The sequence below is a fragment of the Podarcis muralis genome, chromosome 4 (assembly GCF_964188315.1).
Source record: "Podarcis muralis chromosome 4, rPodMur119.hap1.1, whole genome shotgun sequence".
NCBI classification, from domain to species: Eukaryota; Metazoa; Chordata; class Lepidosauria; order Squamata; family Lacertidae; genus Podarcis; species Podarcis muralis.
Genome location: NC_135658.1, coordinates 75,830,963 through 75,856,164, shown reverse-complemented (window position 1 = coordinate 75,856,164; position 25,202 = coordinate 75,830,963). Strand labels below are relative to the sequence as shown.

The window sequence follows — 25,202 nt, the reverse complement described above, 5'->3', positions numbered from 1 at the left end:
TCTGTTTCTACGCATGCTGTTTTTCTAAAAAGTTATTGTTTAGCTTTTAAAGAATCACTTAAAAGCACCACAATACTCATTCATAAAGTTCACTGAACCTGAAAGCAAAACTTTATAATTAGTTCATAATTAAAAGGTTTCATTCCTTGCCACGTCAGAGTTGAATGCCAAAACAAAACAAAACCATCCCCACCTGCTTGCATTTGTTAAGCATCTGTCCTCCCCATCAAATTCCAATTTCTTTTAAAGGGGGAAAAATACAGGAGAGAAAAAATTTCCCTGTATTAGGGAGCTCCCAGAAGACAGTCTCGTTCTAAAAAGGTAAAGGACCCCTGGACGGTTAGGTCCAGTCAAAGGAAACTATGGGATTGCAGCGCTTATCTCGCTTTTCAGGCCGAGGGAGCTGGCATTTGTCCCAGACAGTTTTCCAAGTTATGTGGCCAGCATGACTAAACTGCTTCTGGTGCAACAGGACACTGTGACGAGCGCCAGAGTGCACAGAAATACCGTTTACCTTCCCGCCGCAGCAGTACCTATTTATCTACTTGCACTGGCGTCCTTTCGAACTGCTGGGTTGGCAGGAGCTGGGACAGAGCAACAGGAGCTCACCACTGTCAAGCGGATTCGAACCACTAACCTTCGGATCAGCCAGCCCAAGAGACTCAGTGGATTAGACCACAGAGTCACCCGCATCCCACAGTCTAGTTCCATCAACACATGAAGATGTAACTACAGTGGGCACATTTGCACGCTCCGCCAACACACACAGGGGCCAGGAGGGGAGTCCCCGTGCAAAATGGTCGGCGCCTGTACTGCATACACTGCATGTTATGAATGTTGGTCTCTAAGGTACTACTGGAAGGAATTTTTTTTTATTTTGTTAATATTAAATGCTATTATTAAAAGCAGTTTTTAAAGTGAACATTTATGTTACGGTATTTGAAACCTTATCCAATTTAAGCTTGTGCTACACACATTTCAGAGCAGCTACTTGGTTTGCAGGGGAGAACCAGCAAAAGTGTGCAAATGGTATCAAAATTGTGGGCTGTGTGCCAGTGAGGGCAATAAAGGTAGAGGCAATGTGGTGGTTTTTTCACAGTGGAAGAGCGAGGTCTGGCTGCTTAGGGCACTCTTGTAGCGGCAGGCAACAAGCAAAAGCTACCAGTTTTTTTCTGGTGGGTGGAGCCGATGCAGTTGGAGTTGAAGTATTAGGCTTCAACCAGGGAGGAGCTATCTAGGTTCAAATCCCCAATCAGACATAAAACTCGCTTGAGTGGAACACTTATGTCTCAAGATAGTTGCAAGCAACTTTGCAAACGGGACTACACACAAAATACACTAGCCTACATCACAAACACATTGAGTTGTATTAGTAATTTGTGAAACATGAGTCTAACCTGGAAGAAAACTTCTAGAATTCTTCCCAGGTCTAGTCACCTAGAAGCAATGCTTACTTGCCAAAAGGAACTAGCCAAGTGGTCATTTAGAAGCCTGGTTGCATACGCAAAAGGTACAATAAATCAATGTAAGCGAGCTGAGCAACTCCTCTGAGAAAAGGACAGGCTATAGAGATACAACTGAGATATAAACAGACAGCGAGACTCGTCTCCCAGCCACTCCCACTCTCTTTCCCACGCATTCCCCAAGTGACTTACCAGATGGCGTAATATGGAATGCATAGGTAGAAACTGCATCTTGTATTTTATTTCAAAAACATCAAGAACTCTACTTCCCAACACTGAGTTACGACAGTACTTGATAAAACTGCCCAACGACACTGTTCTCTGAATGGCTTTGCAGCTCATAAAGGGATAAACACGATTCAAATGCATCTCATTTATTATCTCAAAAGATAACAATTTCCAGCATACAGGAGAGAATAAAAGCAGATAGAGAGTGGTTAGAACACTTTCAACAATATTTTTATATTTAATGTCTCAAAAAATTAAGGATGCCGTCACCTGTTGACTATAAAACAAGCCTCTCAGGGAACGGCGTCCCACAAACAGGGGGCCACTACTGAAAAGGCCACCTCCCTAGCAACCACTTGTTTCACTTTACCTGGGGGCAAGAGGAACAGAACCTCTTTAGACGATTTCATGGAATAACAATGCTAGGAAATTGAAGAACAGGGCTGAAATCTATTGCCACGCTCAAAATGTTCACCCATAGCTACCCAAGAGCAACTACCTCCCAGTGTTAGAAACTCAGGTGTACAGTGATACCTTGGTTCTCGAACCTAATCTATTCCAGGAGCCCATTCGACTCCCGAAACCGTTCAAAAACCAAGGCGCGGCTTCCGATTGGCTGCACGAGCTTCCTGCACTCAAGCGGAAACCGTCAGACGTTCGGCTTCCGAAAAACATTCGCAAACTGGAACACTTACTTCCAGGTTTGCGGCGTTCGAGAGCTGATTTGTTCAGGGACCAAGGTACCACTGTATAAGTTAGGCACCAAATGGCTCCTTAAACCAGAAAGAAAAAAAGACTCACTCTAGAGTCATACCACAGTTTTCTTCCAGAAAAGAATATTATTTGAACCCTTTTCCAGATTTTGTGGTATTTTACTGCTTTAGATTTTAATCTGTTTTGTTTTACATGTTAATACATCCTGGGCCATTGTGGTAAGGCAGGGAATTATAAGTAATTTTAAAGCATTCTTTAAAAGATATGCTTTTGAAATGCTGAAGTTATACAAAGTATTGCCCTTTTTGAAAAAGTGTACTTCTGCAGTGAACAAAAAAAATTTGTATAAACGGTGATTTTAAAAGACAGATAGGTTTGATTAAAGTATGCAGTAGCATGGTCCTTCAAGCATCAGAAAAGGAGGGAGGAATTGTGAAAAGTTAACAGATTTAAGGCTAAGTATTTATATATGAGCCAATATAAATATTTACTTCCATCTAAAATGATGTCGCTATTGAGCAGATTTTAGCTTAAAAGAAGGCAAAGACATGGTAGAGTTAAAGTTTATCTAGGAGATAAATATATGGAAGCTTATCATGAGCTAGGAAAAATATTCTAACTGCCAAGCACCCATCATCCAGTTTGTTCAATATAATCCTAGGCATATTTACTCAAAAGAAGTTGTACTGAGTTCAATTGGGCTTATCCTAAGTATGTATGCATAGATTTACAGCCTTTAGCAGCCAGGTAAACTCTCCACACAGGGGTTTCCACATCTCTGAAGAGAGGTTTAAAAAAATCAAGTCACCCTTTGCTAACCACTGCAATTTAATCTAGATCAGGCATCCCCAAATTCAGCCCTCCAGATGTTTTGGGACTGCAACTCCCATCATCCCTAGCTAACAGGACCAGTGGTCAGGGATGATGGGAATTGTAGTCCCAAAACATCTGGAGGGCCGAGTTTGGGGATGCCTGATCTAGATCCTATATCCATGCACAGGCACCAAGTTAAGATCCAAAAACTGATAAAGGAAAAAACAATCTTGCTCCTAGGATGATGCAAACATGCTTTTTACCATACACACCAATTCAGGGACATTTCCTGCATCTTCTACCCCACAAGCATACCATTTTTTAGGTTTCATTCACTTAAGCATTTTTTATTATATTATATAAATTATATTCTCCCTAACATAGAAGGAAGAAACCCTTGTGATTTAATGTTGAACTGTTGTATACTAGGATTTGCCCAATGTAGACAAAAAGATTTGCAAGTTAATGAGCAGACATTTCAGTGCCGTTCTTGTTCCATCACCCATCTTCAGAATGTTAAAAGTACTGTACAGTAAATAACACAGCATTGCAATTGTCTTTAGAGGATCACAGAGAACTGCAATTAAGCTTTGTAGTCTTGAAGATACATTATGGAAATGCATTGCATCATCAGACCTCTCAAGGGGTTTGCCGAGATTACGACAACAAGAATGTGTCAACCCCTCTGTAATCAAAGGCAGCATTTCCATTACTTTATTGACATCCCTACACAGTCACACCTGGGTTTTTTAACAACTTAGCTCCCAAACGTTTTGGTTCCCGAATGCCGCAAACCCGGAAGTGACTGTTCCGGTTTGCGAACTATTTTTGGAAGCCGAACATCCAATGGGGCTTCTGCGACTTCCGAGCTTCCTGCAGCCAATTAGAAGCCGCACTTTGGTTTCCGAATGTTTTGGAAGTCAAACGGACTTCCAGAACAGATTCCATTCGACTTCCAAGGTATGACTGTACATACATCTCAGGCATAGATATTCCTATATTACAGATTAGTAAGTATATGAATAGGTAAAAGGTAAAGGTAAAGGTAAATATAAATAAATATGTGACACTTCTTTGGTCCATTTTGAAAGGATGCAGATTAAAAATATCACAATCAGGATTTTTTGGCTTCTAAAAAGTCAAGCCTGATTCCATGGTTGATTGGGGCTGGGGGCAAACACTAAAAAAAACAGCATGTCACAGACTGAACGTAAAATCTACTGTATGGAAAATGTGCTCTGTCACTGTACTATGACCCTTCTCTAATTCTAAAAGTGAATCAACATGAGTATTACACAAATATAGTGATCTTTTTAAGGATTCCATCCATATAATGGACCAGTTTGGACATTTCATCCCTGGCTTAATAAACCAGTGTCTTGCCTGCATCTTCCAAAAGCAACTACTCTATTCTGAACTTAAAAATGGAAAGCATAATGCCAGGTCAACAAAAGTGTAAAGACTCTCTCAAGGCAAATCTTTAAAAATGTAGTATAAACACTGACAATTGGGAAACTCAGGTCTGCGAATGCTCCAATTAGAGAACAGCCTTTACCAAAGGTGTTGTGGACTTTGAAGAAGCTTGGAACTCAGAACGAAAGGGAGAAATGTGCTAAGAGGAAGGAACGCTTGGCAAAGCCTCACCGTGATTAACTCCCATCAAGAAGCCTATTTCCCCACTGTGGAAGGACGTGTGGATCCAGAATTGGCCTCCACAGTCACTTACGGACTCACTGTTAAAACCATGTTCAGGAAGACAATCTGACTCGACTATGAGTGATCGCCAAAGAAAGAAGACATTCCCCACTCTCCTTCATGCATTTGTTTCAGGATTTCAGACCACACTTTTCTATTATTCCCGAATTGGGTGGTTGTGGTTCAATTGTGGTTGTGAACTGTGGTTGCCTCACTGGAATCAACACCAATATTAAAACCACAGTTTCCCTGCTCTGAACATAACAGAAACTATGGTTTAAGGAGACCAGGATCAAAGCACCAAAGTCAGTAGGGAGGAAAACAAAAGCCCAGGACTCATTCAGAGCTAAATGAACTAGGGTTAGCGAAGCCGGGAATTTTAAGTCTTGCCCAACCCAACAAAACCATATCTATCACCATTAGAACCTCAGACTTATAACATATTACACTATAAGATGCAGAAAGAACACACAGGAAATCTACTTTCTATATTGGTTTGTTATGGGTATATAAGTTTTCATTTCAGGGTTCTACCATTCTTTCCTGACATGATGACCACCCGCGACTGAAGAGTAACAAATAGTTTCTGAGTAGGAAGTGGGTTCCCAGCTGGTTTTCTTTCTGAAACCTTACAAGCATGGATATGAAACCATATACAAAACAGAAGCCGCCACCATCTATTATTATTTGGACCCAAAACTTCAGCTGCCACTTCACTCATCATACATGACCACATCATGTACCACACATGGAGACTCTTGAACAGTAAGCAGCAGCAGGCTGCTTGTCAATGTAGTAAATCATCATTTATTTTTAAATACATTTTAATGAGATGGGTGAACTGGGCTATTTAAGCATCAACAAGCAAACAGTTGTCAGGTGCTCCATAGGTAGCTTCCTGGGCTTACAGGAAGTCCAGCTGAGGATGCTATGGGTTTCTCAAGAAAACCTTCTAAAACACCAGTTTCTCAGCTTGCAAGACCAGGCAAATTACACCACAATTAATAAAGCTTGCAACCTGCAGCCTCCTTTGTTTGTACAGCAACCAGGTGATTAAAAAGCCAGCACTTCTATTTTTATTCACCATTGTAATACCACTGTATCATGTTTGGTGCAAAAGGCACTGAGCTTGTTACCACTGAAGTTAGTCCAGCGAAAAGTGGCATTAACAATCCAGTGGTAATCCATGTACCACCTGGATGCCCTTCTCAAGTTCCTCTGCCCTTAGAGAGGAGGTGGATTTAATAGGGAACTTTTCTCAGCCCGAGAACCAAGTCCCTTTGGGCAACCTGTCAGGAGCCAGGTTCGAAGTGCTATGGTTGGCAGGAGCCAGATTCGAAGTGCTAGGTTGGCAGGAGCTGGGACTACGGGAGCTCACCCCGTTGTGGGGATTCAACCTTCTGATCGGCAAGCCCAAGAGGCTCAGTGGTTTGATAACCGATAGTGGGAAAGTGGGCGTTATGCATGCGCTTTTAAATGACACCCAAAGCAAAATTTCAGAATAACATGCCAAGGAACATGTTAGCTTATACCACACTTGACTTCCTACCCCCACAATGTTCAGCTTGAAGCTCCATACTGCAACCCCAGGAAGGAGGGGGGATAAAATCTGATAAAACCCAACGTGCACGTTTTATTAGCTGCATTTGATACCCAAGCATTTTGTTGTGAATGGATACAAAATTGTTTGCCTACTGAAAATTCCACTTCGCCATTTTTCATCCTGTGTTTGTATTTTTCCTATGCTCCATTCACCACCACAAGGCGTATTTTTTTACTTAACACTAAGTACTTTTCTATTACTTCTTCCTTCCGTTTCCTGAATTAGAAGACTCCAAAGCCTAAGCTCCCACAGTCTGCACTAAGGTAGCAATCTCTGAACTGAAGAATGGAAGTGTAATTAGTGGGCTCCATTTGGTTAACGTACCCTTAGCCAGTTACATTAGAATAATTTTCACAAAACACCTTAATAACCCCTAGCTTCTCTGTAGCTCACTCACATTATTTTGAAGCATACAGGAAGAAGCTATATTGCTTTTATTATTTGTTATGTGTTTAAAGTATCAACTGTAGCCCACTCTTCATTGTGAAGAACAGGTCACAAAGCCACAAAAACATTAAAACGTAATCTTAACAAAACAAAACACAAAACAATGACAAAACATTGCAAATATTTTTATGGCAGCAGATTTAACACAGTAGCAAACCATCCAGAAGGCCAGGGCAAATATACAGGTCTGCAGCTAGTGACAAAAGTCAATGCCAGCTTTATTTGGGAGAGAAGGGAACTTCATAAATGGGGGGCTTCTACTGAGAATGTATTATAGGATCATAGATTGTAGAATTATAAGGAACCATGAGTGTCATTCTAGTCCAACTCCCTGCAATACAGGATTCTTTTGCCCAACGTGGGACTAGAACCCATGATCCCTGATTAGATTAGGAGATTAGGAGTCTCATGCTCTACTGACTGAGCTATCTATTTTGTACTACCTAACTGCAGAGCTGTGGGTTAAACCACAGAGCCTAGGACTTGCCGATCAAAAGGTCGGCGGTTTGAATCCCCGAGACAGGGTGAGCTCCCGTTGCTCCTGCCAACCTAACAGTTCGAAAGCACATCAAAGTGCAAGTAGATAAATAGGTACCACTCCAGCGGGAAGTTAAACGGCGTTTCCGTGCGCTGCTCTGGTTCGCCAGAAGTTGCTCAGTCATGCTGGCCACATGACCCGGAAGCTGTACGCCGGCTCCCTCAGCCAGTAAAGCGAGATGAGCGCCACAACCCCAGTCGGTCATGACTGGACCTAATGGTCAGGGGTCCTTTTACCTTTTAACTGCAGAGCATATTACAGGTCTTTGTGGCATTCATTTAGCTGTTCATGGTTAGGAGAAAAGGGGGGGATAAAATATAATAATAATAATAATAATAATAATAATAATAATAATAATAATAATGGTGTCATCTCATAGGCACATGTATGCAAACTATGCAGAAGTAATCCATCCCCAAAAAATAATCAAGTAGTGCAGAGCCAAATTCTTAAGAGAAAGTACAAAGCACAGTGCACACTTTTGAGAAACTGGTCTGGCTTATTTCCCAAGAGCAAGTGACCTCACCAATAGTGGCTCACCAGTAAAGAATAGGATTTCTTTCCCATGTTCAGCAAAATGATGTGAAGTCACAAATGACTCTCTCTTTTTACTACAGGGACACAAAGGATAAAGTAGTTATTCGGCAATGGCCAAGGCTTCCTTAAACCATATTTACTGAAGTAACAATGGATTTATCTTGGCGAGGGAAATTATTTTCACAGGCCTCAGATTATTTTCACATCAGCATGTAAGCCATCCCCTATTACATCACTCCTGTATGGGCCAGAACTTAGGCAATATGCATAATTTACATGTAGCTTTGGAAAGCTGAAATATGAATCAAACAAAAGATGCCTTCACTATGAATTAATTCTCACAAGGCTTCTAGAAAGCAGCAGTCATGAGAACCTCGGAGAGTCATCCCTGATTCAAACGGCACATTTCCTGTTATAGCTCAAACCTAACATGCCAATTACTTTCTAATCATTAGCGTGTGCTGGGGTCTCTGAACGCACATGAGAAATATTTACAGCAGCTGGTTTTTGGAATGACACATTTTCTCTGTAGGGCTCGATTTTTATTTCCGCGCTTTAAAAGAGAGCGCGCAATCAATCATCGTTCCCTCAATTGTCTTTTTGCAGAGCACGCCTTGCCATCATTGTCAAACTATACCCTCCAAATTTATAGCCACTGAAGCAAACACAGACACATACCCCCACTAGCTCAGAGTACTTGATTTGTTAATCACCCAAAATAAATTGAGCCTAACTCACAAAGGAAGAATTAGAATCTCTCCAGTGTACACAGCAGAGGTGCAGTTTGACGCTCATCTATACCAAACAGAAAAGTTTAAGTGCTACCACAATTCCACTCACCCGTTGGGTATGAAAGTGCTAAGCAGCATACAACCACAGAAGGGCCAACTTTTTTTTATCTCGCTGAAAAGTTGCACCAGGGTGGCAGTGGACTGGGAGGAGGCAACCGGGGGCAAGGGAGGCTCAGGAACTGCCAAGAGTTTTTAGGCAATTCAAAAGAAGCTCTTCATGCTTGTAAACATGATGGCTGCATACAGACATAGGGTTTATTGTGTTAGCTTTCTTGGTTATAAAGCTAGCACATCCATCCCCGTTTCTCACGTTGCTTCTACACCTCAGCAACTGATGAGTTATGGAACCGTGGCTTCTTGATCAACATAGTGCCATGTTGCCTGCAATTTTAAATGGCAGGGAAGAACTGTGTGCTGGGATCCTGCCCCAAATTTCATCACACGAGCACACTGGAAAATTGCAATCCAAATGGTTTTCCGAATGAATGGTTGTTGTTTTTCCTGTGAACAACATGGAAATGAGCACAAAACTTCCACTAGATTTCCAGAAGTGACTCGACGCAGCCTTTATGGGCAGATAGTTGTCAGGTGTCCTCTGCCTCTCAATGAAACCAAAGACCCCAAAAACAGGAATGGGCAATAGCACAATACAGAACTTAGGGTCGTGGAAAGGGCCGCACTGAGATATATGATGAAGGGAGGAGAAAACAGTAGTCAGCTGATGGTTTTTTGTGGCCATCAGGCATCAAAAGGACAGAGTATAATGTTCTTACAAGTGCCCCAGTAGATTGCTAGCACTTTTTCATTTTATAATTGTAATTAACGAATTAATGTCCCGCCAAGAATGAATCATTCTGCTATAAAACACTTCACAGAGTTGAACAAAACACATAAGTTCATGTAGCCTTTTATGCACGAATGTGCATTCAGCCCACACAAATAAGCACAGATTTTTTAGACTGTTGTGATTCATAAGCAAACTAACAAGTATGGTCAAGGTATTCTACACCAGAGGTACTTGCACTGCTTAAGCCGTTGGCAATAGTTTTGTCAAGCACAGTTAGGTGCCTATAATCTTACTTAAAGGTACTCCATAGAGAATTGCTAAACTGGCGTTGCATTGTTCACAAGTTTCATTCCCATATTGGTGATTGCAAAATTCAGATTCCACTTTATCGTCTTGGAGCACTTCAATAGAGAGTTTATTAGCAAAAGAGGCAGATAGAAACAAACCAACAAACACAACCACAGGCAATGTCTATGCCAAGTCCAAATCATTTAGCTAATTTTATACAGCTAATTTCGTACTACCATCCAGCGCTAATTCAACATGCCCAACATTAGTACAAAATAGATGTGAAACAGCCTATTGTCTCTTAAGGATCAGGCAGACTACACAATATAAACACAGGAAAGAACATGCACACAGCAGAACATTTCAGCTCCTCATTCTCCAATGAGAGAATGAACACCAGTGGGCAAGTCTGTACATGCCATTTAGCTGACAATCAGTTGACCTCAACTCAGGGAAGAGGGGTTCCTCTTTGACATTCTAACAATACCCTGCTTTCTAGACAAATTTTATCTTATCCCAAATAGCTTTATTCATTGTACTTCTGCCAGACATAACTATTTGCTGCACAAAAGACGTCAAACTTCTGCGGGAGGTTCACAACTACTGCTTTCCTTTAAACTCTAAATGTTCTATTTTTTAAATAGCTTTGAAACAACATTTTACTCGCTTAACCTAGAGGGTTGTTGGAACAGCAATGTAATCTGTTATTTCATTTTCATGCTCATTTAAAAAAAATACTCTCTAAGTTTCTCTCCCCACCCCCACCAAGACACATTTGTAAACAGATGTGAGGGCTGGTGCATCTTTGGCCCTCCAGATGTTGCTGACTACAACTCCCATCATTCTTGGCCATGCTGGCTGAGGCCGATGGGATTTGAAAAACATCTGGAGGGCCACAGATTCTCCTATTTACGTGTACCAATAAACTGCGTACTAGTGTATCTCTTTGACGTCAACAATGACATCAGTGGTAAGGCTGGCCTTGAACATCTCATACACATGCCTTAGCATGAATTGACACACATACTTTTAAAGATTTACTACATTGCTTCCTTTGCCAATATCTGTGGAGAAGTTCCTATAAAAGAGAAAACCTTAGACCTTAACACTTACTATTTGCACATGGTTGCTTCACTCCTTTCATATCTTAGGGCAATAGCCAATCTACCACAACTAATTGACGCTAAGGAGACAGTTGGACATATTCATGGACAAAGGCTTTTAAAAATAACTTCTAAGTTTTCTATACGAAACAAGAATACTTAAGCTATTGTGCAGTCCCAGCAAACCAGGAAGCAAAAAGTTATACACAGTATCATTAAGACAAAACAAAGAAAGGCAACTTTAATATTCTTCTGATTTTCATGCATAGTTCAATACATAAGAAGTTGTAGTTGCTTCACTATGTCCCCGATTTTCAGCTCAACTGATATTTATCATATCAAGACAAAGGTCCCAGAATTGAAATTATCAGTAGCACAGCAACTGCAGTGTCAAACAGAGATCAGGGAATACCCTGAAAGATTCAAGTACAGGTTTACTGCCAGCTAAATTCTGTAAGAATCAATCAATTTGGTCACAGGGCTTTAACTCCAAGGACTGGTCCCAAGGACAGCTTTGTAATACAACTTCATCTTGAAGTTGCTTGTTATCTTAGGATCTCTTACCAGTTATTCAACTATTAACTAAAATCCATCACTTTGGATATTTCCCAGTTCCCAAACCTGAGCAGTGATTGGATAGGTAAGAATCCCCACCCATGCAGCCAAATGGGTATTTTTTGCCATACCAAAAAAAAAGCAACAGGATGTTGCATCACATGTCTTTGAAGCAAAAGTGGCACATGCACATTTGGGCTCACACCACTTTTATTCTATGTGTGTATGCAACTTACCAAAACATCGTTATCTCTAGCAGAGGTATTCCACAATCACATTTCTCTCCATTGTATATACTGGCAATACACTACTGGCAATAACGAAGCCCTCTGTTTACATGATGTAGTCAGCCACCTTCTGTAAATATTGTGGGACCCTGGAGTGATTACCTACTATTTTCATTCCACACTGGTATGGCACCCAAGCAAAAAATAAAATAGTAAAACTATAATCAGCGGGACGCGGGTGGGGCTGTAGGTAAAACCTCAGCGCCTAGGGCTTGCCGATCGCATGGTCGGCGGTTCGAATCCCCGCGGCGGGGTGCGCTCCCGTCGTTCGGTCCCAGCTCCTGCCCACCTAGCAGTTCGAAAGCACCCCTAAGTGCAAGTAGATAAATAGGTACCGCTTTATAGCGGGAAGGTAAACGGCGTTTCCGTGTGCTGCGCTGGTGCTGGCTCGCCAGAGCAGCTTCGTCACGCTGGCCACGTGACCCGGAAGTGTCTCCGGACAGCGCTGGCCCCCGGCCTCTTAAGTGAGATGGGCGCACAACCCTAGAGTCGGACACGACTGGCCCATACGGGCAGGGGTACCTTTACCTTTACCTTTTATAATCAGCCAGCCTATAGTCAACTCATAAAACATTTTATTTAGCTCAAAGCATTGTCAAATTAATTGACTTATTTTCTACTTGTTTTATTTACAAGAGATTCTAAACACACACAACTGAACTCCCTTCTAGGGGTAGCAGGAAGAGGACACACCCAATGTGATATACGAGCTTCACAAGCAAAGAAATTGCAGGGGAAAATATCATTATGAAACAGTTTCAAAGGGTCAGCCATAAATCAGCCTGAAACTTAGACATGTTTTAAAGTCGTTTTAACATTGCATAGGACTAACTCCTTTTGTTTACAGCAAGATCAAAGCTACTTCATATCACTACCGCTCATCCAGCCAACAATCTTCTTACAAAATACAGCTTGTAGATCATTGTAAAACAAAAGAGAAATACCAAGGACAACACACATCAAAAGAAGGCGATTCCCACGTTGGAACCAGCATGTAAACAAAGAATGGGGAACCGGTGGCCCTCTAGATGCATCCCTGGCCATTTATCACACTGGACTGGGGCTGATGGGAGTTGCCGAGTCCACCAATATCTGTAGAGCCACAGGTCCCCCATTATGGACATACAAAGACACATACTCTACTTTTTTCACTGAATGTACACAAGATGGGGACCCACAACTGATCATGTACTGAAACTCTATTGTGATAAGGAGCCTCTATTGTGATAAGTTGGAAGACAGGCTTATTAGACTTGGGTGCACACCAAACAAGAAGCAAACCTCTTCCTATCTTTTCTTACAAACCTTCCTTAGGCTTGGCCATCCTTTACTCATGTAAAATGTACAATGAAAAACTTAGTCATATGGGTGACTAAACATTACACAGCCATGAAATCTCAATATTGGTTTCCTTTATATAACAGACTTTGGGGGGGGGGGGCTGTTATCTTCCCTTCACACCTAGCCTTTGAAAACAGCAACATCTCTCAGTATCCTACAATTGTTTCCTCTGTATGTGTGCGCTTCTCCCCAAATCATTTGCTCGTCAAACAGGTTATTCTATGAATTCTGATCTTCTGCTCTCCAGACATACAATAACATTCCCTGCTCTTTTTACCCTGATTCACCCCACCCCTTTACATCCACACCCTCTTACAGAGTTAAAAGACACTGGAGGTAATGTGATGCCAGTCTCCACATCTTAACACGCCTTGGAAGGATCCATAACAAAGAAAGCTAGTGACATTCTCCCCACCAAAAAAAGCTATTTTCAATAAAGGCAGGAACACCCCCAATTTCCCCACCATCACATATCAGCAGACTGACAGGGCCAACTGAATAAACAAGACTGGATGGTTGTGAAGGAGAATACAAGATTTAAAGCTTCTTGGATCCTAATTTTGGGGCAGCAACAAGCTAACTTGGTGGGTTCTTCAGACCCCAAAAGGTTCATTGAGGGAGTAAACAGCAGAGCTTGACAGCTGTGTCACAAAGCCACCAGAGATTTACTTCCCCTTAACTTTTGTTTGCAAAGCAGGGTGGCCAGCCAGCATCAAGGCTGTGCAAGAGAAAAATGTGTGCATGTATTATGATTTTTAAAGGAAATGAAATTCTTGACACAAACCTTATAAACTTGACCATAGGTGCCATTTCCAACCACTTCCACCAGCTCAAAAATCCCAGCAGGGTCCTACACAATAAAGGTGTGGAGAAGGGAGGGGGGGAGATAAGAGGGGGGAAAGAAGGGTTATATAGATAAGAAATTACCACCGGCGCACCCACCCGCCCCCCAAAAACGCCACTGTCTGGAGGGGATTGTTTGGCTGTACAGCTGTTGCGCCCTGATTTTCCACGCACATGCCAATACATGCAAACAAAGGAAAGCAGCCCAAGACTGAACTCATCTCTCTCTCTCTCCCCTCCCCATAAGCTCCAAGGAACAAAACGGGGCGATGACAAACCAGCCAGCCGGCCGAAGGGTCCCTCCTCAGCCGCAGCAAGCAACCGCGACCACCCCCCTTGCAAACCCCGGAGCTTCTTTCCCCCAGCAACGCAACCCCCCAACTCTCCCTCCCTACCCCCCACCCCGCTTTTCTCCCCCAACCCAGCTGCGAACAACAAAAGCCACGCCAGGGGAGACGTCTCCCGCTTTGTGTGGCCAGCGGGAGGCAGAAAAGACGAGCGAGCGAGCGGGGCGAGGGAACGAGGGGTCGCCTGCCGCGCCCCGCTTAGCCAGCCAGCCCCCCACCCAAGCCAGCCCACCTCCAGCCGCACTCACCCGTAAGGAGGAGAGGTCTATCTCCCCCAGACTTTTCGCAGGAGAGTCGTTCGCCATTTTCCCCGTCGCTTCTATTAAATAATTCCTCTTTCTTTCTATTAACAAAAGACGGCAAGCACTGCTAGCACGCCAGGGTGAAGGAGAGGAGAAAGCGCCGCCCCTTCCTTCCTACCCCCCCCCCACCCAAAAACCCCAATCTCTCTCTCTCTCTCTCTCTCTCTCTCTTTCTCCTTCCCCCCCTTCTCCCTCTCTTCCTTCACTCCAGGATAAAACTCTTCTTCATTGGAGGAGGGATGCAGGGCGAGATGTGGGAGGAGGCAGCTCGGGTCCGCTTAGCTTTCCTTCCCAAGGAGGCTGGCGAAGGGGTTGTCGGTTCAATTGTGGCCGTCGTCGTTTTATTTTTTTAAAAAAGGAGAGTCCCCCCCCCTTTCAGCCTCTGGTGCGCGCGAAGGTCGGCTTTTTACGCCATGGTCGAGGAACCAGATGCGCCTCTCCTCGCGCGCGCGCGCGCTCCCTCCTCCTCAGCCAGCCACATCCAACATAGCGAGCCGGGAGCCGGCGGTGGGAAGGGAGGAAGGAAGGAAAAGAGGAGGAGGAGGAGGGCAAGGAGGAGGTGGAGCAGCAGCAGCAGCAGCCCCGCTTCCTCAAGAACGCGCACACGCGCGCGCGCGCACAGAAGGGTTTGCCACCCACCCACCAACCCACCCAAAGGCGCACGCGAACAATAAAAAGCGCCACCCGGACGCAGTTGCTTCCTCTGCCTTTCTCCTCCTGCTGCCGCCGCCGCCGCCGGAGCGCAAAAAAAAGGGCACCGCGCGCCCCGGCGGGGAGAGCTTCCTCCGTGAGGCTTTGGAGGGAGGGGAGACAAAGCGAGCCGAAGAGGTGTGGGAAAGGGATGCAAAAAAAATAGACTCCGAGGACGCCAAGCGGCGCCCCTTCTCTCCCTTTCCCCCGACAGGAAAACCCAGCGGAAACGCAAACGCGCACCAAAGCACTTCTGGGTAAATTAGGGAGGAACGGCTGCGAGGAGGAGGAGGAGGGGGTGGCAGTCGTCTGTTGCTCTCAGTCAAAGTCTGTCTGGGCCGGGGGGGGGGATCTTTGTTCGAGCGAATATATCAATATGCGAGCAGGGGCGTGGCAGGGAACAATAGATTTGTTTTAAAGAAAAAGCTCCGCTCAAGTCAGGCCCCGAGCTGGGCCCTCGCCTCCCAGGAAAAAGCCAAAATATGTTTCCACACATCAGCCCTCCAGAACAATGCAAGCCTTTATGTATAGGGGAGAGGGGGGGTAGGAGAATCGATGGACAACGGGACGCTCATGAATGGATGGCCACTGAGACACTTATCAGGATTGGAAGGCTGAGAATGCTCAGTGATGCATTTGTGCAGGAAGGGCAGAAATCTTGTACTGTTCAATCATAACGGCAAGTGGATGGGATGCATTTCCATCTCTGCTGCTAGATGGCCCTGACAGCGTTTGGGCCATGGCTTAACACCAGTTATTGGTTTGATTCATCTTAGGAAGACCCAAAGACTTAGTTATAATTCTGTGGAGAAGATAGGCTTCCCTGACAACCCGGTCTTCTGCTGTTTTCCTCCTATTAGTTGGAGATTGTACAGTAGTAGGGTTTGGGCCTGGTGGGACGCGGGTGGCGCTGTGGGTAAAAGCCTCAGCGCCTAGGGCTTGCCGATCGCTTGGTCGGCGGTTCGAATCCCCGTGGCGGGGTGCGCTCCCGTTGTTCGGTCCCAGCGCCTGCCAACCTAGCAGTTCGAAAGCACTCCCGGGTGCAAGTAGATAAATAGGGACCGCTTACTAGCGGGAAGGTAAACGGCGTTTCCGTGCGCGGCTCTGGCTCGCCAGAGCAGCGATGTCACGCTGGCCACGTGACCCGGAAGTGTCTCCGGACAGCGCTGGCCCCCGGCCTCTTGAGTGAGATGGGCGCACAACCCTAGAGTCTGTCAAGACTGGCCCGTACGGGCAGGGGTACCTTTACCTTTACCTTTACCTTTAGGGTTTGGGCCTTGTAACATCAGGCACTACAAATGGCGGACAGCAAGTTGCATAATCATGCAGGCACACTCAGTACTTAATACACTAATAATACCATGGAGCCCATTCTGCTTCTGAAGCGCCTCCCGTTGGCATAACAGATGTTTAACTGGGCATTGCCAGATAAGGTTGATAAAGGTCACTGTCTGAAAGAGAGGTGCTCCAATCAAGTGTAGACAGTGTTGAGCCAAATGAACCAATAGTCTGACTACCTATAGGGCAGCTTCTCACTATAGGCATCTGCTTACAGTATTATTAATGAAAATGGGGAGGGGGAGCAGGCTTGGGTGTCACATGACATGCACAGTCGCTCATTGAATTATCTTGGGCTGAACTCATTGGTGACGCTAGAATGAGGCATACAAACCTTTGGCCTTCCTGGCACTGTTGGGCCACAACTCCCACTATCCTGGACCAAAAGGCCACACCGATTCGGACTGATGGGAGTTGGAGTCCCAAGAATGGGCCACAGGTTAACTACTCCTGTGTTTGTGTGTGATGAACATAGGGAGCAGCCTTGTACCATATCAGGCTATTCGGCCATCTAGCCTAGTCTTATTTAGTCTTGACTTTCCTCACCCTGGTACCCAACAGAGGTTGTAAGTTTACAAGTCCCATCATCCCTGACTGTGTGATGGCCTGGGACTTGGAGCTGGAGGAGTCTCAGTCTGCACCGGATCCTCTGCCTCAGGCAGCATCTGAACCGAGTCTGGGGCCTGATTCTGAAGAGCCCCAGTCTGCACAGGTTCCCCTGCAACAAGCACCAGCTGAGCCGAGTCAGGGGCCTGAGCCTGCCCTGGCTCCAGATGCGGGTATTACCTCGTTGACCTCTGCTGGGCAATCACATACAGCTGCTCCACTACCAGTTGGGTCAGGAGAGGCTGAGGCGGCCTCTGGGTCTAGTAACCCACCGACATCTCCCGAGCTGCAGAGACTGAGGTCTGAGAGGAGAGACCTGAGTACTTGCCTTCGGGCGAGACAGGTGAGTCACTGGGGGATCAGGACCGGCCATTACCCCAACAGAGGTTGCTCCCGCCTGAGACCTTGTGCCTGACCTAACCCGGTTTCCTGCCTTGGCCCTGTTGGACTGACTCCTCGCGGAATCCTTGGGATTGGGGACTGGACCTGGACCGCGTGGCTCGGGTTAATCCCCGGGCCCAGCACAGACTGTCAGTTATACTGACTGGGAATTGTAGTCCAAAACATCTGGAGGACACCAAGTTGTCAAAGGTGACCTAGCCTGACAGGCAGCAGCTGTTCAGGCAAAGGGGACTTTTCCAGAATTGCTTTCTGAAGTCTTTAAACTGAGATGCCCAGAGATCGGAGCTGTGACTATATATACACAAAAACCCTGCACTCTACCACTGCGCAGTGGAATATCGTGGGCATTACAAAAGTAGTACTGTACATTTATGAGTTCTGTATACCCCTTGGTACATGTCAGTTTAAAGTGAACTCAATACATCCCGTGTGTGTGCATGCTTTTCCCATAGTCCACATGATGTTGTCTTCACCCACATAGCAGCCTGCACCTTCCTCTCATTTAGTTTGGATTTTCCTGATCCTCAGATAAAGAAGGAAAGGGGGGAAATCCAACATAAAATTGCACTCCTACTGCCATTGGTGTGGCATTCATCAATGGGCTGCTAGTGGGATGACATAAACACATTTTAACCCGCAAGTCTGGTATATTGGAAAGCTTGTGTCATAATAATGCTTTTTCTTTAAAAAAAACGGTTGCATGCATAGGTAAACAAATACCTGTGTGCATGCCCACAATGGACTTCAGGTTTCTGGAACTGGGAGAGGGTGGCAAGTACTTACTGAGGGAAGAGGACAATATTACACATTGTGAACACTTTCCATCAAGCACCACCCGCTAGTTTGGATGAAAAACATTGAGACTTGAGTGCTCATATGTAGATGAATGTGCACAAAAGTGCACAAGGAAAAATCAGATCTCTTGTGGCCCCAAGTTTGCATTAACACTATGTACACAGCCTGTGTCAAGGATAAGGAGGAGTTTTACACTCAATGAAACTGTATCCCCCCCAGGGCAGCTCTTTACTTCTCACCATAGACATGAATGATAGCCATTTACTCATGCGGGAGTAACTTAAGATATGCATTTGCAGACACTTTTTTGGGGGGGGAGGCTAAGCCTCCATCCTGTCTCTGATGACCCCAGTGAACCAACTCATTTCAAAAGCCAAATTGCCCTTTTAACTGTGTGAGCTCTGCTTCTTTGTCCCATCAGACTGTGGTGTACAAAACAGTGGTGCAACGTTTAATCTTTTTTATACTTAATCAGCTAAAATGATGTCCTCCCAGTTTTTCAAGCAGCAGAAACGACTGTTGTTTTCAATGCAGTTACTTAAATTGCAGATTAATTGGCTAGATAACAGGTATAGATAACAGCCTGTTAGAATGTATACACAAAATTATTATTTTTATATAGAAACATCATAAAGTCACAAGCATTTGCTATCTTCAGAGGTGATCGCTTTGACTTAATACCAAGATACTGATTCACCAGTTACTGAAACAATTCTGATCTGCGCCAAGACAACCTTTACACACGCCCACACAGCATGAAAGCTGCTTCCCTGTGGTGTGTTCCTATACTACTGGGGAGTGTGCATGAATATTGCACCATGGGGGAATGACTCCCATACCCAGGCTGTGCACTAGTGAGTAAGAAGGTGACAAGGCCCAGAGACCATCCTCTGTTTCCCAGCGGCAGCAAGCAAAGGAAGAAGTTTACAGAGCAACTTGTCTTGAAATGCAGGGGAACCGTGGTCAGGACTGGGCTGCAAATGATTTGCAATAATGAGAAGCCATATTGAGTTATTTTGAACAATTTGCATGCACTGTAAGAAGTATCTATCAGGTTACAAGATTAGACCTTGATTAATTAAGAGGATCTGTAACTTTTTAAAATAAGAAAACGAAACGCACACTGAAATAAATGTGAGTTGCAATTACTGCAAGAGCCGTGGTTTTCCTGATTATCTGAGCAAAAACAAGCTTGAAAGAGTTCACAAATACCTTGCATTTTAGAACAGGAATCTGGAAACAACTTGCCTCAAGTCTTGCAAGAAGCCTATCCTCTCAAACAGAGCACACTTTTAAACCATTGATAACTTAGCTGTGCTATAGTGTATAGAGCTGCAACCGTTTTCGCTGGCTAGCATCGAACAGCTTGATTCCACACACAGATCTTCTTAAAACTATTGATTGACATCCGTACAGGCATGCCAAAGTCTGCAAAGGGCTGGGTTACACCATGCACATGATTTAATAAGTGGATCTTTTCCTAGCATGGAGATTCTGTGATGTGCAGAAGACTGCTAACTGGGGAATATAAAAGCAGTGCCAGTAAGAAAAGAACCCTAACTACTACTTTTTTCAACCCATGGCATTCCACTAGTTTTAGAACTAATTTGTTAGCTTGACGCATTCCACTTTCAGCTTTTAGTATTAGTTTAAATACTTAAATCTCCTGAAAATTATTAGCTTAGGCCTAAATTGTGCACCTCATAAATGAAACTAAAGTGTCACTGACATGAGTGGGATCTTTACCCAGTTATACACACACACACACACACACACACACACACACACACACACACACACGGATGTCTGCAATGATGTAGCAACACCAGCACTTAATATTGTTAAGACTTCAAAAGAGAATGTAGGAAGACCAGCCAGTAATCACATATAGGTGTTACAATGTTTCTCCAAGATCTTACCTTTGAAAAAGAAAGAAAGGAAAGCTTCTCTGTGTGTCTTAACTGGTTTAGCTGTGAAGGGGGAGGGGAAAGCTTTCAAAACTTGAAATGAGTCCTAAGCAATACAGACACATCCTCAGTTTCGGAGACTGCTGGAAACAAGATCTTCAAGGTGTGAAATCCTCCTTGTCTTTCAGTAGGAGTTCACAATCAGATGCTGATGACAATAACCCTAGCTTTCAACTGTTACAATTATTATCAAAGGCAAGGAAAGGAGAGTAGGTGGCACCATGTGATACCAAAAGCTCCTCTGAAATCTTCTTTGGAGTGTCCCTTCAATATAGGTAGGTTAATTGTTCTCTCATTGTTCTCCTATGAAAAGAGCAATAGCCCTGTGCCTCAGGGGAAGGCGCCTATGCCTATTTCCAGGCTCTCTAGTTTAATGCCGGTGTGGAATTTATAACACACTATTTTATCAGCAAAACCACATTTTGTTTATTATGAGTTTTGCTGTTCTTTAGTCACTAAGGCAGGCATCCCCAAACTCGGCCCTCCAGATGTTTTGAAACTACAACTCCCATCATCCCTGACCACTGGTCCTGCTAGCTAGGGATGGTGGGAGTTGTAGTCCAAAAACAACTGGAGACCCAAGTTTGGCAAAACCCTGGTTTAGTGGATCTCCAAGGTGCCAAGTCACTGCATGCAGGAGAATAAGACTACTCCTTTCATTTGAGGTTTCCTCCACCACACCCATTGGTAAGAGGATCAAGAACAAAAGTTGAAAAAAGCTTGTTTGCACTGTTAAGTATACGGTACACACTTCTGTTTGACCCAGTTCTCCGCATTTGTTTGGGGTGCTAGGACAACATACATGTGGTGTTCAAGCTGTGATTGCTATTATTTATGTAGCCAAAACAGCCAAACTGCCTGTGTGCTAGAGGGAGGTATCTGGTGTCTCAGAGGATCCCAGCATTTTGCAGAAGTACCAAACATATTTATGGGGAAACCCTCCTATGGGTGGGAACCCCCAAACCAACTGAGTGCATACAGAACATGTTAAATGGCTAAAGAACGCTGGTTGACATGAGGAGTTGTAGGATGACATATATTGAAAAAGCACATGGCTGTGTAGAACAGTGGACATGAGTATTTTACGCTATCATGGCTTGTTACAAATCCCACTTGCCTACTAACAGCTGGTTGTCAAGGTTTTGTTGTTTTATGTATATTGGAAGTCGTCCAGAGTGGCCGGGGCAACCCAGTCAAATGGGTGGGGTTAAAATAATAATAAAGTTGTTGCTGTTGTTGTTGCACCCAAAAATGGAATCTATGGTAGAACTAACAGATGAAGGGGCGGAGCTATGCTTAGAAGCACATCTTGATTTTCATTGGTTCCCCCAAGGTTCTAGGAGGCAAATTAAGTGGACTGAGGCTTAGCTGAAAGGCAGCAAAACCTAAGCATCATTCAAGAAGAAGAAGAAGAGTTTGGATTTGATATCCCGCTTTATCACTACCCGAAGGAGTCTCAAAGCGGCTAACATTCTCCTTTCCCTTCCTCCCCCACAACAAACACTCTGTGAGGTGAGTGGGGCTGAGAGACTTCAAAGAAGTGTGACTGGCCCAAGGTCACCCAGCAGCTGCATGTGGAGGAGCGGAGATGCGAACCCAGTTCCCCAGATTACGAGTCCACTGGTCTTAACCACTACACCACACTGGCTAGAGTCACCAGAGGCGGCTTCTTCTTCTTCTACTACTACTACTTCTTCTTCTCCTTCTATCACTCGTAGCCAAGTAAGATTGTCTTCCATAAACGCAGTTTTAACAATGAGTCTATAGGTTACGGTGGAGGCCAATTCAAGCACTGGAATCACCAGAGGCAGAGAAGATCTCAACGGCTGTCCTCTCAATAGTATCTCCAACTAGATAATTTCGTTTCTCTTGTTTTGATGAATGGCTGCCATTCACTCCTGAGGAGTGATGAAGTGCAGCACTTTGGAACCATGTTGCAGCAGAGGGAGTGAAATCCTACCCACCACACCTGACAATTGATGTGCATACTTGTTTGGAGCAGACTCATGAAACATTTGTTTAAAACATGCAGCCTCACTTCTTGAGCAAATAGAAAGCGTGCTCATGCAAAATGCACAAGCTGCTACTTATATAGCATTTCAGGACCAAACTAGGCATCACATGGCAAACACGTTAAAAAAATAATCCCCCACTGTTTTTGTTTTTATTTTAGTGACAAGGAGCTGCAGGAAGCTGCAGATTGAAGCACCTTTCCCTGGAGTAAACAGCAAAAGCAATAAAAAATACCCCTCTTCAATTCTCTCTAGTTTGCAGTACTATGACACCATGTTATGTACCATGTATGTTACTGGTCTGAATAATGCTGTACAGATGCATAGCACAGTACAGATCTGGGAGATCCACTGCATGCCACAAATTCTTCCAGTTGGCACGTAATAACACTATTGAGATGAGATATCCCTGAAAACTGTTCAGCCTCCAATCAACTTCATGCAAATGGAATCAGTCCCAGAACCCAATTTAATTTCCTAAATGAAGCTTCAGTGAGTGAGGGCCAGTCACACAGTTTCACAGTTCCAAAGATGAATTAATTCTACGATGACTTCGATACAAACTTTGTATGTAAACAAGTTCATCTGTGGATAAGCAGGATGTGTTCATTTTTCTTAGTGTCACTGTTTTAGCTGCATTTTCCTCTCATTTGGTTACAGAAACACAAGCATGGCAGAGATAAACCAAAAGCACAATGAAGAGAATAGAGCACTTTTCAAACAGCTTTCAATCCACCTTTTCACTGCACTGTTTTTTATTTCTTGCAGTCTGCTAACAGTTGTGATAAAACATCCTTTAATTCCTTATTGATATTTTTAAAGGTTAACACATTTGTGCAATTAATAATTGTTGAGTTTTCTATTTCTCATTCGCCAGTAAGCAACAGTGCAACACTAGACATGTCTCCTCAGAAGTAAGTCTCCTTGAATTTAACCTGTATTACTTTCAGGTAAATGAGTACAGGATTGAAGCCTAAGTGGCTTTCATTCAGAGAAATATTTCTCTGTAAGTAGTTCTGGTGAAAGACACTTGCATGGTTATTAAATGACTTCCTTGATAGCCATTTTTGGTAATTAATCTCTGCTTAAAGTATCCCTCTGACACCGTAAGTCCCACTGTGTACATCACTGAGCAAACCATGCATGGCCGCAAGACAATCAGTAAGAGGAAATGGGGAAAGTTCTATTGCACAAGAACATGGTTCTTCTGCCCCTCATTTTATCCTCACAGCCACCCTATGAACTAGTCAGAGATTCTAACTTTCCCGAAGTGAGCTTCATAGCTGAGAAGAGATTTTCAGGCATACATGATCAATATTGTTTTCATGTATAACTTGATTTCTCAGCTTGGATTTCACATTAAGTTTCCATAATAGTGAACTCAGGTGTTAGATCACCACAAGAGCAAACTGGGATACGACTGAACTCTTATGTCAGGGATGTAAACAGAGCCATCTGCTTGGCCACCTGTGGCAACAGGATGCTAGACTAGATGGGCCTGGTCTAGTAGGCCCAGTCTTGTGTTTTTCACCTCCACTGTCATCATCTACCCTCTCAACTGACGCTCCTGAGGAGGGTAAATAGATCTGTCAGGAATGGTTGGCATTGAACTCATAACCACATCATCCCACCCGCTCACCCCCAGAAAATCCACCCAAAAGTACAACAACTCATCCACATGTAGCATTATTATCAATTTACGATGGGGTGGAAGGTTCGAAAGCTATGAAGGACTTGCTCACAAATTTATTGACAGCTGCACGAGTTATTATAGCTAGGAAGTGGAAGGGGCAAGGTGAATATAAAATGGAAGAGGTGTGGGATATAGCTATGAATGATAAATTAACATGTACTATTAAGGTAAGATGAGGAATTTTGCAGGAGAAATGATTCTGAGGAAATATGGAAAGTATTTGTAGAATTTGTACTGTTAAAACAGAAAAGGGTCAAACCATTGCAAGAGGTGTTGAAATTTTTGGAGGTTGGATAGTTACAATGGAATGGTCTCGGGGGTGGGGTGCACAATTTTATTCTTATTTATTTATGATTATTCCTTCATCAAAATAAACAAAACAAAAGTACAAGAAGTAAGGAGCCGGTGTAGTGAATTTCCCTCCTACCAGAACCAATTGGGAAGAAATAGCAGGGGAAATAAGATAACTGGCATTAACCTTAATAAAAATAAAAACAAACAAACCTCTAAGTGGTTAACATAAAATATGGTATGGTTGTTCCTCTATCATGAAGTCTCCTCTAGCCACCTCGGTAGGATTGCTTTGCCTGATCAGAGCAGCTTTGCACACGGAGGGTTCAAGGATTCAATTTGGCAGCCCCCGATATAAGCTTCCTTTTTTACTTTTCACCGGGCACATATTCCCAAATGCTCAAAGAGGAGCAACCTGTGGTTCTGCGGAACTTTTTTGGCTGTCTTGCCTTCTGTCTGGCAGAACAGAGGGCAAGGATGGCAGATGGTGCCCGACAAGGTTGTAACGGTTCACTTCAGACACTCAGAAGTGTGCCACCAGTCACCAAAGCAGATACTTAATTTAAATGTTTCAGGTTGTTAAACAATGTTAAATGACCCGGCGGTGTAGTATTCTATGAAAAAGAAAGCTAAATTGGTTGCTGTTGCCTTTTTTTTTAAGCAGGCATTTATGCTTTCCCTGGGAGCCTTTACATGGTAGGCCCAATCCATACACAGATTAAATTA

The 25,202-nt window shown here is 43.9% G+C and overlaps 1 protein-coding gene across 4 annotated transcripts in view; it reads right to left on the bottom strand.

The window, feature by feature from the left end:
• MAP4K4 (mitogen-activated protein kinase kinase kinase kinase 4) overlaps nt 1-14,809 on the bottom strand; it is a 137,673-nt gene extending 122,864 nt beyond the window's left edge. For 3 of the 4 annotated variants that reach the window (XM_028727935.2, XM_028727936.2, XM_028727937.2), the window contains exons 1-2: nt 14,629-14,808; nt 13,975-14,040 (exon numbers count right to left, since the gene is read on the bottom strand). In XM_028727935.2, the coding sequence (XP_028583768.1) occupies nt 13,975-14,040; nt 14,629-14,685 (123 nt within the window). In that variant the 5' untranslated portion in view covers nt 14,686-14,808. Of the gene's footprint in view, nt 1-13,974; nt 14,041-14,628 lie in introns of all 4 variants that reach the window. The other variant, XM_028727931.2, reaches the window with a different exon arrangement.
• Nucleotides 14,810-25,202: the final 10,393 nt, after the last annotated feature.